Raw genomic sequence first — 19,156 nt, 5'->3', positions numbered from 1 at the left:
TCATTCTGAGCACCACTGCGAAGAAAAAGCTGTTGCCAGGGAAAAGCTATGTTACTTGTGAGAAGAGCTATTCAGTGACGAGGCAATTCTGTTGCAAGCTCAAAGAATTAAGTAGGACTAGAAAAGAAGCTCAAGGCTGTATGGAAGAAGAAAAAAAACACATTAAACAAGAGAACGTGGATGACAGTGCTGCACAATATATGAATTGAAAAATGGTTGCAATAGAATCTTTAGAATTTTTGCGAAGATATACTCCTAACCTGCATTATAGCTGAGGTTGAAGTAATTTACATACTATGTTCCGTACTTAGCTAGCCAGCATTCCAAGTGTGTCAAGCTAATATGGGTGACATAGAGCACAGTTGATTATTTCAAACTCCAGCTTCATAAAAGATGCACAGCTGACATTAACAAAATAATTTAATTCGACAGTAGTTTTATAGTCTAAACTGCCTCTTCACGAGTTATACAATAACTTATAACAGTGTCTGACCAATGAGGATGTAAATCAACATGGTACAACCCCCCCCCATAAATGTTCATATAAAATTTGGGGATTTTTCATTCTAGTCCATTTTTATTTTGTTTTCTAAATTCAGTTAGTTTTAATGAGTTTTTAGAGCAAAGTTAGCTTGGAATAGTTATTATGTTTTCAAAAATTCTTCAGTTTAGTTTTGATTAGTTTTAGTGTAAGTATCACATAATATGTAGTATTTGTGAAGTGCAAGATTTAAAAAAAAAGGTCAATAAGGATTGTGTAACAAAGTAAAGAATGCTACAACTCACAAACAACAGTTTCAACCTTCTTTCTTCTGTACGTACAGTAAAGTAATATCAAAAATGAGTTTCAAAACAACCCCATAAGCTCAACTGACTAAGACAAAAACAAAGGACTTTCGCTTCAATTCTAGTTAGTGCTAGCCATGCCGATTTTATGTTAGCTTAGCATTTAGCATCGATTCTTCTCTATATTTTCTCATCATTCCTCTATGATTATGACGCTTGTCAAAAAATGTAGCTTATTTATTCTTATGATTACTGACTTAGCAGCAACTCCGCAAAGTGTTTCGGTGCACTAGTAGCCAGCTGAAGCAATTGCTAGCTAGCTTCTTCTGCATAAGTAGCGCGGAGGTTCTTTCAATCTCCAACTACGCGCGGAAGGTGAAAGCAAAGCTTTTTGGGACGGTTTCGGTGGTTCTTTTATATTCTGTTGATGGTTTTGCTATTCAATGTGCAAAAAAACTATTTGTATTTTAACAGATTCTGACCAATGAGGATGTAAATTAACATGGTACAACCCCCCCATAAATGTTCATATAAAATTTGGGGATTTTTCATTCTAGTCCATTTTTATTTTGTTTTCTAAATTCAGTTACTTTTAATGAGTTTTTAGAGCAAAGTTAGCTTTGAATAGTTATTATGTTTTCAAAAAGGCTTCAGTTTAGTTTTTATTAGTTTTAGTGTAAGTATCACATAATATGTAGTATTTGTGAAGTGCAAGATTTAAAAAAAGGTCACTAAGGATTGTTTAACAAAGTAAAGAATGCTACAACTCACAACAGTTTCGACCTTCTTTCTTCTGTACGTACAGTAAAGTAATATCAAAAATGAGTTTCAAAACAACCCCATAAGCTCAACTGACTAAGACAAAAACAAAGGACTTTCGCTTCAATTCTAGTTAGTGCTAGCCATGCCGATTTTATGTTAGCTTAGCATTTAGCATCGATTCTTCTCTATATTTTCTCATCATTCCTCTATGATTATGACGCTTGTCAAAAAATGTAGCTTATTTATTCTTATGATTACTGACTTAGCAGCAACTCCGCAAAGTGTTTCGGTGCACTAGTAGCCAGCTGAAGCAATTGCTAGCTAGCTTCTTCTGCATAAGTAGCGCGGAGGTTCTTTCAATCTCCAACTACGCGCGGAAGGTGAAAGCAAAGCTTTTTGGGACGGTTTCGGTGGTTCTTTTATATTCTGTTGATGGTTTTGCTATTCAATGTGCAAAAAAAACAATTTGTATTTTTGGGCGATTTGAACCTCTTATTCTAATTATCTGTTGTTTCTGGCCAGTCAATTCCGAATTGTGTTTTTGGTGGTTCTCCGCTCCATGTTTTTGGTCCGTAGCATAAAGCTGACTTGTATGAGATGTGTCTTGTGGAATTCCAAGGTGCTTCGATCTTTCCATTCCAGTGAGGTGTGTAAAAAGCAGGAGCGCCACTTTCCTAATTTAGCTGCCCGCATCCCTTGATGATCATAAAAATCCATAATTGATTGGCCCATATCAATAATGAAGCAGTGCGATACAAACAAGCCACGTGTCTGATTGGCGCGAGATGGCTCAACCCGTCTGCAAGTCGTCTCCGCTCGGCGTTGGACCGGCGCACCCCGAAGGAGAATGCAATCTATAATTGATAACTCTCAATCAATAATGTAGCAGTTCAATACAAACGCCGAATCTGTATCTGCACCGAAGCTGTGTATGTGGACGCGCAGGTCGGCAAGACCCGTCGGTTACTGCTGCTGATCCGTCGCCTCCTCCTCCTTCGTACAGCGCGTTGGCGCATTTGCACGTAACCGCCGATTGGTTTACATGCTTTAAAAACAAAACAAAAAAAAGATAATAATTCAAGATGTTGCTGCATTCAGTCATTCTCTCGCTAGACCCGGAGATGCCTTTTTTTTTTTTTGCGCAAAGGCTCCTTAAAATATTAAAGCATCTGCACTGCACCAGATTATTCATCCCAACATTTTGTTGAGAAATGTAATTCATAACACTCTGAGCCAATTATATAAGCCCAACACATATGCTTTGCATAACTGCCAAAAGAAATGGAGGCTGGGAGAGAGGGGCTTGTTGTGAATTTGCGGGCGTGCGTGCAGAAGAGGGATGCAGTTGTTACCTCACATACGTCGTCCTTGTCAGTGCCGGGTGCCTCCCGGCTCCTCCATTATTTGCTTCGTGGGTTTGGTTCAGGTTTTATTTGATGCTAGCGCGTCCAGACACAAGCTGCTGTCAGAGTCAGGCCGGCCAGATGCCTGAGTGCTCTGAGCAGGCTGACACATACCTGCAGAGACGGGCGGCCTGGTTGCAACAGCAGGGCTGGAGCGGATGTGCGCAAGATGGCCAACTGAGTGGAGAGTCCTCACTGGGAAAACACGATGTACGCCGATGCATCACCAGTCACGGAATCACAGTGCGGGTCTGCGATACAAGAACATCGTCGACGTTCATTAGCTTGGAAATCCTGCTAGCGTCTCATATACTGTAATTTAGTGGTTTCCTTTTTTAGCCCAGGTATTCATTTAAAAAAAAAAAAGGTCAATAATAAAGATCGTGATCAAGATGATCCTTGATTTGTATTCATTAGGCAAAACGTTTTTAATCGTAATTAATCGCATAACTTCAATAGTCAACTCACGATTAATCGCACATTTTCTATCTGTTCAAAATGTACAATAAAATATTTTTTTCTACGTTTTCATTATCTTGTTAACATAAAAGTGGGAAAAATGTTAAACTAATACGGCTGCATCTTTTAGTCACTGATACAGTAATTTCATAATAATTTATCTAATTGAGTTACAATTAAAAAGACCCGTGTGATATTGATTTGTGTTGAGGTCAGTTTTCAGCCACCAGATGGCATAATTGCATTTGTAAGACATGGGTTGTCGACAGCTCAGTGCATTTTTCTTTTCATATTAAGAGCGATCTAATACTTTAACATGAAGTAACTTGTGAAATTCTGCTCATTTTTAAAATTGTAAAATACAACTTGACCCCAGTCTCTACAAATATATGCATTATTATTACATTTATTACTGCTCAATTTTGACGTGGACGTGTCTGCTGCGTTGCGACTGGAATTCCCCCAGTGCAGGCTTTCCAAGTAAGGGGCGGTCATTAATTGCACGTAAAAAAAATAATAAAATGGTGGCGTTAAAGGAGCTTTAAATATATATATATATAGTGTTTTCCAAATTCTCGTGATTTTTCGATCTCCAATGACCTGAACCTGCAGTGTGATCGAATTACACATCCCTAAAAAAAATCTCATGCATTAGCACAGCTGGCACACAACAAACCATCTAGTGAGAGAGGAAAGACCACATAGGACCTCCTGAAGCATGTTGCTCAAAATTCACAGGCAAAGGTCAAGAGAGGCAGATCCAGAGAGAAAGAGACGTGAAGGTCAGACTTCATTCAAAATGGAGAAATTATTAGGATTCTCCCTGCCTCCTCCTCTCGCTGACCCCGCCCCTCTCGCTATCTTTTGCACTCCTTTTGTGAGAGGACGTATCCTCGCAGCTCACTAAAAGGCATCGCTCGGGCCCGGATGAGAAAAAGATGTTGAGTGGAGGAAGAGGGGTTGGATTCAGCCCCTCTTCAAATCAATACACTCAACCCGGGCCTTTAAAGTTATCAATTTCACCCAATCGAGCCAATGATCAAACAAGGCTGGTTTGAGCCTGGACTTTGGCGCAGCAGACATTTTATTTTGAAATGTGGCTGCGCGGGGAGCTCCCTATCCAAAATGGAGGCATCTTCTCCATCTTCATTTCAACGTCTAGCTTCATTAATGGGCTAAAATATGATTGGATGCAAATGTCAGGTTGATTACGGGGCGCGCTGGCGTTCCTAAGCTCGCACTCTTGAATTCACTCTGCGCTGTGACGCCGCCTCCAAATGAGATTCCGTCTGAATTCGCGGTGGTTGTGCGATGTCCGTAAACAAGGTCATTGGGAACAAAGGTGCACGGCTCCCCTCAGGGGGGGTCCGCGCGCACGCTCGCATCCACGCACACGCGGCAGCTCGGCCGGGAACATGCAGCAAAAACAGCCTTTTTTTAGAACTGCATGTCCTATTAGCTCGGACGCAGAGCAAATGTAGCGTGTTTGAATCTGCGTGATATGCTCCAGCGAGGCCTCTCCTCCGGCAGGTCGGGCAGAGAGGGGGGACCGGCTCGGACCGGCGCGGCCCGGCCCTGCCGTGATGGAGATGAAGCGCAAACAAGCCTGCGTGCTGCAGAGGTCTACTCTCGCTCACTGCAGCAAAGACAAAAGGAGGAAGGAGACAGGAAGGCGCCTCCTGCACAAAAAAATCGCTCTCATCGCCCTCGCTCATTCTTTGCTGCTTATTAATTGTCCGTATCTGACATGCTAGCCGGGCTAAGGGATGCTCGAGCCGCTCTTGATCGTCGATGCAGAGTCTCTGTCAGACAGAAAAGCTTCGAGACTTCTGCTGATGATGTAGGTGGGCTATAAATAGTCTGGTATTTATACCCCTGCCATTTTGGCCTCATTTTTTTTTGTTCCTTTCCCCCTGCTTGGCTTCCTCTGTAACGATTTAGTGGCAACGCTGACGGCGAGCGATCGATGACTTGCCAGATCGCCAAACATCGGAACAACATTTTAGTCATAAATGGGTAAAGTAGGGCGGAATTTGGACTCCTGCGTTAATCCCCCAATGCGCCACGGCCCTGCTAACTGGCTCTTACATAAGAGCCCAGAGAGCAAGAAAAAGGAGGCGGAATGTGAGAGAGAGGAAGACTGTCTCCACAGCTCAAAACATAAAATCCCTAACCAGCCCGGCTGGGCCTGGCGGAGCACATATTTTACATAGGAACATTTCAAATAACACTTTTCTGACAACTGCTCTCACTTGCCAAACTAGAAGAGAATTTTGACGGTACTTCGGATATTTGCAAAGCTCAAACTTGATTGTGGGCGACCCTCCTTCTAATTCAGTACTTTTCAGTTATTTTTTTGTTACCCAAAAGAAGAAAATATTCCCCCCTCCAACTCTCCACGACTAAATGGTAATTTGTCTCTGAAATGCTTGTAAGTACACCTCTGCAACGGAAGTAATGCTTCTTGCGCAGTCTGCCTCCGACAATGGGAGCACCACTGCCACCTGCTGTAGTGGATGTACAATTACACTTTATTCTGGTACGGCAAAAAAAAAAGAAAAGTTCCCTAAGGTCATACGCCCCCCCCCCCCCCACTCTCCCATCCCCCAGGTGTCCTGCCCCCCTATTTGAGATTGACTAATCTAACTATAAATACAATGGTACCTTGACTTCCAATTTTTTTTAATTCCCTGACCAAGCTCATAACTAGGACCCTAAACTTGTTTTTTTTTTTTAGACAGATGGCACAAAATTTATTCTATCAGCCGATTAATTTTTGAAATGTAAAAATAACTAATTTTTTAGGTTCCTTAATACTTACAACAATTAATACATTCACATTTAAAGGCAATTACAGTTGATTTTTAGGATTTTTTTTGGGGGGGGGTAGTATTTGAATTTCATATTCTTTGTACAGTATTACGTTAGACCGTTTTTTTTTTTTTTTTTTTTTTTACTGCTCTAATCTGACTTCACATACTGCTGAACCAATAGCAAGTGCAGGTTTTGTTACCATGACAACTGAGGGCGGAGCCCGAGGTTTGCAGCCGCTATTGCGAGAGCAAAGCCCAGAACGATAGTGAAAAAAATTAAGCGCGAGTAGGCAATAAAAACTTTGTCACTCATGGAGGTAGGACTTCATACGCCGTGTGTATCGGGCTAATCTGTGTATCTAAAAAAAAAAAAAAATCAGTGCAGCTCTGCTTACCTTTTTGGCTTTGACAGTAAATGTATGATTAAGCTGGTGCGCCTCACTTTCGACATCAACAAAATTGCACTCTTCAAAAAACGATCGGAACCCACTCACTCCATACATAGCCACAGCTTCATGTGAAAAATAAAAAATAAACTTATCATATTCACATAGGATTGATCTTAGTGAATCATTTTCAATGGCTTAACACTGCTAATACAATAAATGAATGACTTGGGAGTGGTCGTTAATAACAAGTTAACCGAAGACCGCACCCGATACTGATGTCGTTATTATGGCGGCATGATGCTATCATGTTTTATACCAATCAGTGTGAGTATGTGTGTGTATATCCTAAAGGCGTAGATGACGTCTCCATGGTTACATCCAGACAGCCTCTGGGCTTTGGCCCTGCCCGACTCAGCTCGGACCAACATGTCGTGTGTGCGTAACAGGAAGTACACTGAGAGGAGCTGTCGGATGTGGCTGACTCGCTTTTGGTTTAAGGACTGCGTGACCACAACATGAACCCTGTTTTCTTCTCTAATGCGACAAAAGATAATCTAGAAACGATCCAAATTCTGTACATGTAGAATATAACTAGTGGCAGACAAATAAATGAGTGGCAAAGAGCTCGAAGGCTGTAAAATGGAAAAAAAGCGGCCATGCGGGTGAGGTGAAAGAGATTTTGTTTATTATTAATGATCATAATGAGGTGACGATGGGGACTTTTGTGCTGGACATTGAGGTCAGCAAATGAGGACCAACAAAGGGCCATTTGCTAGCTTTAGCTTAGCTGTTGTGTGTGCAGAGTGACGGTGTCAGTTGAGATCATCGTCAAGAATGTGCTTCCATTTACTGTATTTTGTTACGATTGGTTTAATAAAGTGATAGAAAGAGAACCAGTGACTGTTTACATCCGACCTCTGTCCAAACTACCCGCTATGGATTACAATTTGTTCTAACTAGCAATGGTAGAATTAGCTTAATAACTTAAGACAGCTCGACCTATTGTACTTAATTTTATTTTATTAAATGCGAAATGATCCCAAATTTAGAAGTTTTTTTTCTCAAAAAAAAAATCTTAGACAATGGACGAAAAAGATCGATATATTTTTCAGGACCAACACCGATTATTAGTAGTCAAGGAAGCCGATAACCGATATTTATAGCCGATATTCACTTTCACTAAAACGGAAATAAAAATGTAAAAAACAAAAAAAGAAATTGCAAAATCTAGAAGTTTATTATTATCATTTTTTTATCTTAGACAATGGATGTCTTTGATCTAAAATTTTAAGAAAAAGTTCAGGAAGATCCCAGGGTCATATCGGCATGTTTTAAAAAGTTACATGAAAACTTAAACAAGTAAATAGCCCCCTATTGTTTTCTCAGTAAATCAAGTTTTCCAAAATTTAAAAATATCTACAATGTTGCATTTTCACGTATCATAGTTTTTATTTCAAACAAAAACGGAAGGTTCAGACAGTTTCCAGGATTGACAGCATCTCTTCTAAAGTTAACTGAAATGTTGAATAAATAATTCCTTCAAGTTAACACAGTTTTAAATTGATCTATTATCAGCCGTCTGTTTTTTTTTTGTTGTTGTTTTTAAAAGACCAATGCCTGTATGAGTCAAAATGGTACTTGCACAGATAATCCCTAGAATTGACATTTACAGAACATCAATTGAATCAACCCGGCCGATAATCGGTCTATCCCTAAAAGTAACAGACTCTTCTCAAAATACCCAGCAAGTATATTAGAAAAACAACCCAGCATTTTGAGTGTGTGAACATTTGCCATCATCACATTTTTTACGGGGACTCGTCCTCTCTCCAATGACGCTCGCAGCAAACGGACCGCTGTCTTTTTCTGTGTCCAGGATCACCACCACTGCAGCCTGCATGATGGACCTGCGCCGTTACCCTCTCGATGAGCAAAACTGCACCCTGGAGATCGAAAGCTGTAAGTACCGTCGTCCCTGACAACGGGCTCTCACTCCCACTCGCCGACGTAGATTTAGATCCCACGTACGCATGCAGCTCTGTGGGTTTTTGAAGAAAGCGCAAAGGTAGAAAGCGCCGTGATAACGCGGGATGTAAAATGCTGAGAGAGGCTGATGAGATACGGATCATGAAGGCGAACATCACCGGCTGATAACATCCGGCCTAATTAATTCAGCTGCAGCCTTGTGGATGTTACGTATGGAGGACCAAAACGGCCAAAATTCAAAATAAATAAACGACTAAATAAATAAATAAATGATTAAAATTAGAAATAAGAACGGATATAAAAAATATTATTTGAAAATTACATTAAAAATATATATATAAATGGAAATAAAAATAAATAAATATATACATAAATAAATACATACATAAATAAATACATTTGTATTTAATTTTTGAATTATATTTTTTGTATCCGTTTTTATTTTCACTTTTATTCTTTTATTTAGTCATTTATTCATTTATTCATTTATTTTGTCATTTATTTATTTAGAATTTAGGCAGTTTTGGTCCATACTGCCAGGACGAAATGTCATTCAAATGAGGGGGCGGTCCTAAGCGTGTCTTGGGTTGGACTCCGCCGTTGCAAACTGCCTTTCATTGGTCGAGTGAGAGGCTCGGCGAAGAAGGAAGTCTCGCCGGCTTGCATGGGGAGCCCCAGCAATGGACGACTATCTTGTCCACTGTCACCACAATCTGTGACTTGAGTTGCTCGACAACAAGTCGAGGTGACACGCTTAGGACCGCCTCCTCATTTGAATAACATTTCGACCTGGCAGTATGGACCAAAACTGGCAAAATTATAAATAAATAAATGACTAAAAGTGAAAATAAAAACGAATGAAAAAATCAAATACAAATGTATATATATATATATATTTATATATATATATATATATATATATATATATATATTAGGGGTGTTAGAAAAAATCAATTCGGCAATATATCGCGATATTACAGCGCGCAATTGAATCGATTCAATATGCGGGCGAATCGATTTTTTTACTTTTTAATTTTTTTATGGGAATATTCAACAAAACGTCTTACTTAGGCTTAGGATTTACACATTAAGCATGGAAGAATGTTATATTAATGAAACATTCAGTCTGCAACCTGAATTTTCAGATAAATACATTTTCATACAAATCTTACAGTGTACATGTCCAAGTTTACTGATTAGTATTTTCAAAATTTCAGGGAAAAAAATATCGCAATAATCAATTTATAGATTCGTATCGGCATTGATCGGTATCGAATCGAATCGTGACCTATGAATCGTGATACGAATCGAATCGGTACTAGGCAATTCACACCCCTAATACACGCATATATATATATATATATATATATATCCATCCATCCATCCATTTTCTTGGCCGCTTTTTTCCTCACAAGGGTCGCGGGGGTGCTGGAGCCTATCCCAGCTGGCTTCGGGCAGTAGGCGGGGTACACCCTGAACTGGTTGCCAGCCAATCGCAGGGCACACAGAGACGAACAACCACACTCACATTCACACCTAGGGACAATTTGGAGTGTTCAATTAACCTGCCATGCATGTTTTTGGAATGTGGGAGGAAACCGGAGTACCCGGTGAAAACCCACGCAAGCACGGGGAGAACATGCAAACTCCACCCAGGAAGGCCGAAGCCCGGACTCGATCTCACGTCCTCTGCACTGGGAGGCGGACGTGCTAACCAGTCAGCCACCGTGCTGCCCTATATATATATATATATATATATTAATTTTTTGGGATGTAATTTTCGAATTATATTTTTTTTACATCAGTTTTTATTTTCACCATTAGTCATTTAATTATTTATTTAGTCATTTATTTATTTTGAGTTTGGTGAGTTTTGGTCCTCCATAGTTACGCCGCCATGTTTGCAAAGTACAAAAATCTCATTTCTCATAGAGTTTGTCATTTTAAAGCGCTGTGAAGAGGAGGGGCGGCAGGGTGTAACATGAGAGAGGAAGATGAGGTCCTCGTCGCGCTTTATCTGGGTCCCCGGGGAGGAGGATTACGGGGCTGGGATGCGGTGTAGGGCTCACTCTTTCTGGGTTTCATCGCTGTGTTGCCGGAATTAAGTGCCAATGGGAAAAAACAGCGGCGGGTCAGAACCGCCTCTCTGCGCTCCGCTTCCATTACGCTCGCCCTCGCTCTCCTCATCACTTCCTCATCTCTTTTCTTTGCACACTCTCATCCTGCAGCCTTTTTATCTCTTTCTCTCCATCACTCATAACCTCTTTTTTTTCCTCCTCTTCTCTCAGGCACACACACACTGAAGCACGCAGGCCCGGTTTTGATCAGCAGACAGTATCTGCTCTCATATGGATTAACTGGCAGCGTTTTTAACGTTGGAATCGCTTCATGCCAGAACATGCTATTTTATTCAGACTAATGAGCGCAGAGAACTCTCACTTGACTTGATAAACTTGATGCATTTTTAACAGACACGAGTCTTAAAAGCCCGGCTAGCCCCGTGCTCCAGCAACAGGGACTCCCGTCACTGGTTTGGCATGCTGGGTTGCAAGTCAGCCATCAAAGATTTACAATGGGACTGCCGAGTCCAACATTGGTTTAATTCTGATTAGTTTGGATATCGCAATTTTGCAAAGGAAATAATATAAATAAAGTGCAATATAACAATACAGGGGATGTTTTAAGTACAATTTGATCATTCATAACAGTGTACAGTGGATATAAAAAGTCTACACACCCCTGTTCAAATGACAAGTTTTTGTGATGAGACCAGAATATGTCATTTTGAAAGTTTTTCCACTGCTAATGTAACCTATGACCTGTAAACTTAATTCTCCCTCCTTTTTGTTGAAAAGGAAAATAAACATACCGTAAGATTATGTGGGTGCATAAAACATGACACCCTCTTATGACTTGAGATGTGGCTTTGTTGAGAATCACATTTACAAAAAACTCATGTTAAATAGGAGGCAAGACACCCCTGCCACCATTTAAAGCACTTTTGATTAGCCCTAACGTTTAGTTGTTCTAATCTGCTTTAACAACTTTTTTTTTTTTTTTAACTTTCTATCAAAAGCCTGAAGGATTTGTCCTAACAATGGTATTTAAACTGTTCATAATTCCCTCCAACTCGTCTAAGGGCCCCAGTTTGAGCTGAAGAAAAGCATTTGAACAGGGGTGTGTAGACTTTTTATGTGCAATATAAGTGTGAAAAGAAGTTATGAATAAAGCTAAATAGAATAAGCAGAAATAAAAAACACTCAATCTGGTTTTCTTTTTAACATTACCATCCCAAAAACATGCATGTTAGGTTAATTCAAGACTCAAAATTGTCCACTAAAATATATTTATTTGATTATTTAACCTTGAGATCTAGCGTTGCCCTTTTAGACCTGCATTTTTTTCTGCTGGGGAATTTTTTTTCTCTTTTTTTTTTGCTGATTTGGACTATTTTCCTACATAAGAACAACATATAAAAAAAAAAAAAAAATTGAGGTTATCTCATGTTTTTAGTTGTTATAGTGGACGCTTGGATAATATGGCTTTAACGTGTTGTAAACTTACCAAGCTCATATGCAACATTTTTTAACATGAACGTCATGTGAATCAATTTGTGATTGTGATTGCTTAGTTAAGATCCAATCATGAACCAGAAGTGGCATCCAAATTTAAAATATGCGTTTTATTGGTTTAGACACGCAAATATATCATGTCCACTGGGACCATCCATGGGTCTGAAGGGGTTAAGGTTCATGTACTAGTACAATTTCGAACCTCACTAGTACAACAATTCAGCACAGAAGTAGAATGGCAGTGTCTTCTTAGTAGTGTTTATTATTTTCCACTTTTGTATCTAGCCTTAGCGATACAAAGTCGATTTACGAGTGTGCTGAAACGTCTCTGAAATGTAGCCGGACCTTAAATGGGGAATTTGTTATTTATTGCTGTGAACTTTTATCATTTTTGAAACGTATTTATTGTTGATTTAAGTTTAAGTTTGCTGTAGTTTACAACTGCGATATGAAAAATATTGACCTCCCAACATAACGAGGTGTTATGAGATAAATACACATCGTGTTAGTGTTTTCTTGAGCTGCCTGGTGCTTGACAAGCTGCTACTCCATTCAGTGCCATTTTACTATCCAAGTCTGGTTGTGTCCGTTTCTAAAAATAGCAAATTGGTCAGGTTGCCATATTTATTGAGGCCTCAGAACACGAGTCCAAAGGGATGACGTCACACTATTACATGCAACACTCATTTTAAGGCGGTCGAGCATCCGGTTATTTTAAGTGCACGTCCACATTGTCATCACTGATATCATTAGCGGCGCCCTGAGCAATTCCTCTTTCATTAGCACAGAAACAAAGAATTGTGTGCTCATTTCAATAATTTTACATTGATTGATTGGGCACCTGATTCCCTTTGATGGAAGGACAACACTTCCCTGCTGATTCTTGTGCAGGCAGAGGCCAAAAAAAAAAAAGCAATCAACTTTCCAAAAGGCATACTTTATCATATGGGTACTCTTATGGGGCTAATTGTTACATATAGTAAGCATGTATAGTATATTTTAATTTATATACTATATCATTATAGTTTATTAAGCCAGTTAAGTTATAAAAACTATTTTAAAGCAAAGCTTTGTCTAGTTGCACTCATTGAATAGAGTTAGTCTAATATATAACTTTGACAGATGTGTCCAATCAGGTGTCGTTTCACTCCAAAACAACATTATATGGTGTTATTAATTTTATGAATTCATAGGTAATCAAATTTTGTCCAAAATGTATTATAATAATTTTTTTATTAGGTCTGTCCCCGGGGCCAACAAGTATTACCCATAACAGCAACATGTACAAGTAGATTAATGATACTTTGAATTTGAATGTATTATAACAACAACAAAAACATTATTATAAATCCCTTTGCTGATAAAATGTGTGCCTGCCAGGCAATATAAAAATCAATAAATAACAAACAAGAATTTTACCGTGACAATCAGTGACGCAATAAAAAACTGCCCAAAGACCTGTTAGCATATTAGTTCACAGTACAGTTGCTCTTTAATTTACGATAAAAACATATGTAAGTAAGAAGCATTTATGCTCAAATCTGAAAATCCTGCCAAGTGATATTCTCAACAATTCCCGGACTATTTAAATGATGTGAACTTAAATGATGTGAAATTGTTTTCAACCTTTTGCTTTGTGCTCAACAGACGGCTACACAACGGATGATATCGAGTTCTACTGGCGAGGAGGAGAAGGTGCCGTGTCCGGCGTCGACAGGATCGAGTTGCCACAGTTTTCCATCGTCGACTATAAACTCATCTCCACAAAGGTGGTCTTCTCCACAGGTATCGAAGCAATGCTTCTGTTATGTTTTTTACGACTTGCTTTCTCATTGGCCAAAGCGGTACAGGGTTATAAAGACTGAGTCCTGCTGCAAGGTTATAAACTAAAAGGTTTATTTTCCATTAGATGTCACTAGGAGTTGAACCGATTAACACATTCACTGCCAGCCATTTTCACTGAAGCAACCCCCTTCGCTCCCGGCTGTTTTCCTGGATTTTGACTGATTTCGCAAGGCCTACAAAATATTGTGTTCTATTGCTAGAAAAACATGGAGAACACCTACCAAAAGAAATATTAGAGTTTCTTCTTTCATCAGGAAAAAAAAGGATATTTGTATCTGTTTCCATTCTGCAGCAATTAGCATTAGAATATAGCTAAGTTTCATCATTATTCACAAACCTATTTATGGCCCTGGCTGATCTCTTATACTCTGCTGCCACCTGCTGGCAGCTTTTTGTACTACCATTGCTTTAAGCCATCTTTATGTCCGAAGCGGCATCAAAGCCTTCTGTATGCTCTTAAAAAAACCCCAAAAGAATTAAAAAAAAAAGGTGTAAATACGTTTTTGGGAGTGAAGGACAAAGTACTAAAAAACGTGTTTAGACGTTTTTGGGGTTTGAATGAGTTCATCGACGGGCGACTTTAATATTCCGCATGGCCAACAAGGCAACACAAACTTCATGTGTCTGTGTGGGCCAGCGAAAATAAGATGATGGTGGATGAGAATAGCGGCTACCTTCACTAGCTTCGGCTATTTTGATCACTGCTAGCCTTAAAAATATTCATACCAGAAGCGCTTTGGGATTAGCGGCGAGGAACGCGGGCATAACTTTATGGACGCTACAAGTGAGTGTGATTTTTTTTTTATACCAAAAATGTGACTAATAAAAGTACAAGAAGAAGATATGTTTGTTGAGGCTATACATAGCATTGGTAGTATATTTTTATTTAAATGTTGGTTTATTATTCTTAGGTTGGGTCTTTGATAAGCCCGTAATGGGTTTCTATATATTTGTATTTTTTTGAAGATTGTGTAAACAAACAAACAAGACAAGATGAATCAAAACTCAATGTAATCAAAACCAAGTCAACACAACACAGATAGTCGACAACAAAAAATCTGTAGTCGGTCAATCCCTCAATGCTGCACAATGGCGTCACAGCACTACTTTCCTATTAGACAGGGCTATGGCCTGACTAAATAAAGCTTCTCTCCTCACGTCAACATCGTTCCTTGCCATCAAGAGGCCACAAGATGGAGTCAATGCCCTACTTTTCTCTAAGGCAGGCTTTTTCTCCTGAGCACAAAAAGCGAATCGGCAAATTAGCAAATAAGCGAGACGACGCTTTAAATTTGCCGTTAGCGTCATTGGCCAAGTGGACATTCATTGAGTAAAAATCTCTTTTCGTTCCTTCTTCCTCCTTCAGGTTCCTATCCCCGCCTGTCCCTCAGCTTCAAGCTGAAGAGGAACATCGGTTACTTCATCCTGCAGACATACATGCCTTCCATCCTGATTACCATCCTCTCCTGGGTCTCCTTCTGGATCAACTACGACGCGTCTGCTGCCAGAGTGGCCCTGGGTAGGACGGCCCGGGTGCTGCTAACAATAACCCCCAGTTACATCACAAAAAGACGTTCCACATACATTGTGTCTGTCATGCGTCTGATGTGTGTTTTGACTGGTTTTCTCATTAGCTTTAAGCATGCCACTGATAGCGGATTGCGATAGGCCGCCGAGCTAAATGTCTGTTGTTCAGATGACTCCATGCATGACTCATGCAGAGAGAGGCGCAGCGGCTCGACCTTGAAGCGTGCTGTCTTCCTCTCTGCCCGTCTGTCTTTCACCGGCCAGCTAAGTGAAGCCCCATTACAATAATGCACTTTTTCATATTTGGAGCCGCGCTTAAAACGAAATGCCACGAAGCTCAATTTTGGCGTTGGGCTCGGAAGGTCAGAGCCGCAGGAGGAGCCGGCTCCCGGCGTTTATGTGTGTCATTCTTGTCACGCGCCATTTGTGTTCGCAAGTGGGACGCATGCAGGTTGGAGCCCCGCATGGGATGTTTGGAGGCGAACGTGATTTCAAGATCTAACCGCTCGCAGCGTCCTGCGAACATGCAGCGGCGAGCGAGTGCAGCCGATGAGACAGGAAGGAGGCTGCGAGCTACACAAACCGCTGGGTTATTTATAATACGTGTGAATCTGACCAAATGCAGATTGTGCATGCAGATGACTAATGTGTATCAAGCACAATGCGTGTACGTAAGAAAAAGACAAACAAAAAAAACAGGTGAATCGTGTTGTGACTAATAGCAGATGTTTGACAGCACTACACTTTGTTTATCGTCCTTTTGGATGCATAATTGCATACATTATTAACACTCACATGCGCTTATCCTCCATGGAGTCATAATAATAATAATAATTATTATAATAACAATAATGGTACAGTGAACCCCCTCCATCATGGGTTCCAGGTTCGTGGTCCCGCTATTTCACAGTTTTTTTTGGTAACGCAACTTTTGAGTGTAATTCCACTATTGGCCACTAGATGGCACCACACTATACACAGTAATTTGACACAAAATTTGAAGAATGAAAACAGGAAGTCTATTTTAAGCTCATTGTTTGCATTTGCTGAAATGGTTGATAAAAAAAACCCTGTGATATTTTATGCCTACAAAAAGCGATGACTGTCGGTTGATAATAATAACAATAATAACAAATATATGAATACCGTACACCTCCCTACATCGCGGGTTCCGAATACTTGGCCCTGCTATTCCGCAGATTTCTTTCTTCTTCTTTTTTTGTACAGTTTATAGCTCAATTTCGTTATGGTTCCCATTTATTTTGGGTGTAATTCCACTATCGGCCACTAAATGGCAACACACTATTTAGTTTGACACTGCAAATTTGATGAGTGAAAACAGGAAGAAGGCCTATTTCATTTCATCATCCTAGCTTTTGTAGAACATTGTTGAATGTTAAATCCTGTTTAATCCTGCTTTTTACGCCTACAGAACTCAAGCTTTCCCCTAATAATGTGGCCGAATGTTGCTTTTCTAGGGATCACCACGGTGCTGACCATGACCACCATCAACACGCACTTGCGAGAGACGCTCCCTAAGATCCCCTACGTGAAGGCCATCGACATGTACCTGATGGGCTGCTTCGTGTTCGTCTTCCTCGCCCTGCTCGAGTACGCCTTCGTCAACTACATCTTCTTTGGCCAGGGCCCGCAGCGGCAGAAGAAAGCGGCCGAGAAGGCGGCCACGGCCAATAACGAGAAGCTTCGGCCCGACCCCAACAAGGTACACGTGTGGGCACCGCTCTTGTGAGAATATTTGTTTATGTATGTGTGTGCGTGTGTGTGTGTGTTGGTAGACAATGACTTTTTCTCTCCAGATCAATGTGACCAATGCTAAATGTCCTCTTACACTCCATTTATACGTGTGTGTGCCTCCGAAGGAGTGAATGTCGAAGCAATGAGTGGCGTGAGCAAAAAAATAATAATAATAAAAAAAAAATTCCTTGGATGTGACCTCCCCGTTTCAAGTATTCTGCAGCTAGCGCCAACAACAGCAACATATACCGAAAGAAAGAAAAGAAACACCCTTTCCTTGTGAGTGTGGCAAGCTACAATTTCCCCAGAAGTAACAGTGCTGATTTTGTATGCTTGCAGTGGCTGGTGGGAAATGTAGTTCAGAGAGATGATGCTCTGTATGCCAGAATGAAACAGAGGGAAATTGACGCGTATGACTCGATGTGGGATCCCATCTTTGTGGACGATGCCGCATTAGGACTAGGCGAGCAAAGAAATAAGGTACTGGAGGTTTTGAAAGTCAAAACAAATGATGTCATCAATCTGAATCGATCCCGATCAGAGGAAAATGCTGTTAGTTTTTTTTTTTTTTTTGTGCATCTCTTTAAGTTCCATAGACTTTTTTTAAGGCAACTTTGATCATCACTCCCACCATTGTGTTTTTTCTCCCTCTCTTGGTTTGCTCTTCATGCATTTTCCTGACGCCCACGGCTTAGCAGTTTGTTTTCTGCAGGCTTTCCCTAAATTCAACTTGAGCTGTACATCGCATTTGATGGACAATTACAAATATGACACAAGAGGAGAAAGCGTCAGTAGTCGAATCATTGAGATACAAACACAGAGAAGTCACTGTGGGTAAAATGGGATTGCTCGATCAGAGATCATTCAAGCGATATGACTACTAGTGGCTTCACTTCCAAAACAATACTCACAGGTCTAGCCGATATTGGGACCTTTTCCTCAGAAGTCAGGCGATGGATGAAGAAAATGTTCAAGTGAATTCACCTTTCCCGACCCACCCGAACCTTCTTAGCCTCTCCTCCATTTCTGCCAAGTCCCTAAAGTTTCTCTCAACATTCTCCTGTCACATTTTCCTTTGCCTTGCTTCCTCTTTGATTTAATTACGTTTGTCTTTGTTGTGAATCGACAGAATTTTAGCCACACCGGTTGAAATTCTGAGATGAAATTTGTTTGTGCCATGTGTTTTTGCTTTTCCAGGAATGTTATGTCATAGTGCTGTGGTTATACTATCACGTACACTTACAGATGATCAATAGTTTAGAAAATGTACAGTGGAACCTCTTAATTCGAAATTAAACCAACCAATTTTTTATAACGTTTCCAGAGGGAACCTCATTACCACCATTCAGAGGAGCAAGTTGTTACTCTTTTGTGAAATATATAGATACATAACTTTGACTATCATGACCAAATTAACCTCAGCTGACTCGAAATAGTAAAATAATCAGACTGTCACTATCAAATCTTGATAATTCCACCGAATAATCGAGTAATTAGTGAAACGGTATTACCCTATGCTAAACAGTTAGCAATCGCGATTAGCATTAGCGCGCTAGGGATGACCACTTAAGGTAAATAAACACCATTTAGTTCACACATACATCATTATATCTACATTACACATGTAATAGTATCTTAAAAGTCACTTACAGACGGTGCTTCAACATTATTCCATGAGTAAACAAGGATAGAACAAGCTGTTAGCTACATGTGGTCAATAACGTCCTGTTCTTGTCTTCTTCTGGGCATGTTTAGGGGATGACTGCCCTCTACTGGTTAAGTGATGAACACCTAAAACTGAGTGGCAGGTTATATTTTAGAATAATAATTACAGCCCAAGTGCTTTTTATGACGTTCAC

General features: G+C 40.1%; 1 protein-coding gene and 1 long non-coding RNA gene across 3 annotated transcripts in view; one reads left to right on the top strand and one right to left on the bottom strand.

The window, feature by feature from the left end:
• The window catches only part of gabrb2a (gamma-aminobutyric acid type A receptor subunit beta2a), a 39,639-nt gene that overhangs the window by 17,938 nt on the left and 2,545 nt on the right, over positions 1-19,156 (top strand). Inside the window, exons 5-9 of one of the 2 annotated variants that reach the window (XM_077577649.1) lie at positions 8,489-8,571; positions 13,818-13,955; positions 15,382-15,534; positions 17,021-17,265; positions 17,637-17,777. In XM_077577649.1, coding sequence (XP_077433775.1) covers positions 8,489-8,571; positions 13,818-13,955; positions 15,382-15,534; positions 17,021-17,265; positions 17,637-17,777 — 760 coding nt within the window. The remainder of the gene's footprint in view (positions 1-8,488; positions 8,572-13,817; positions 13,956-15,381; positions 15,535-17,020; positions 17,266-17,636; positions 17,778-19,156) is intronic. The other variant, XM_077577650.1, reaches the window with a different exon arrangement.
• Positions 2,921-19,030, bottom strand: LOC144058958 (uncharacterized). Its single transcript, XR_013295527.1, has 3 exons — positions 18,948-19,030; positions 3,066-3,202; positions 2,921-2,987 (listed from the first exon to the last, which is right to left on the bottom strand). It is a non-coding gene; the product is annotated as an uncharacterized LOC144058958 (long non-coding RNA).

This window comes from Vanacampus margaritifer, chromosome 10 (genome assembly GCF_051991255.1).
Source record: "Vanacampus margaritifer isolate UIUO_Vmar chromosome 10, RoL_Vmar_1.0, whole genome shotgun sequence".
NCBI classification, from domain to species: Eukaryota; Metazoa; Chordata; class Actinopteri; order Syngnathiformes; family Syngnathidae; genus Vanacampus; species Vanacampus margaritifer.
Note: the sequence above shows the minus strand (reverse complement) of the source record. Positions and strands in the feature narration are given on the sequence as shown.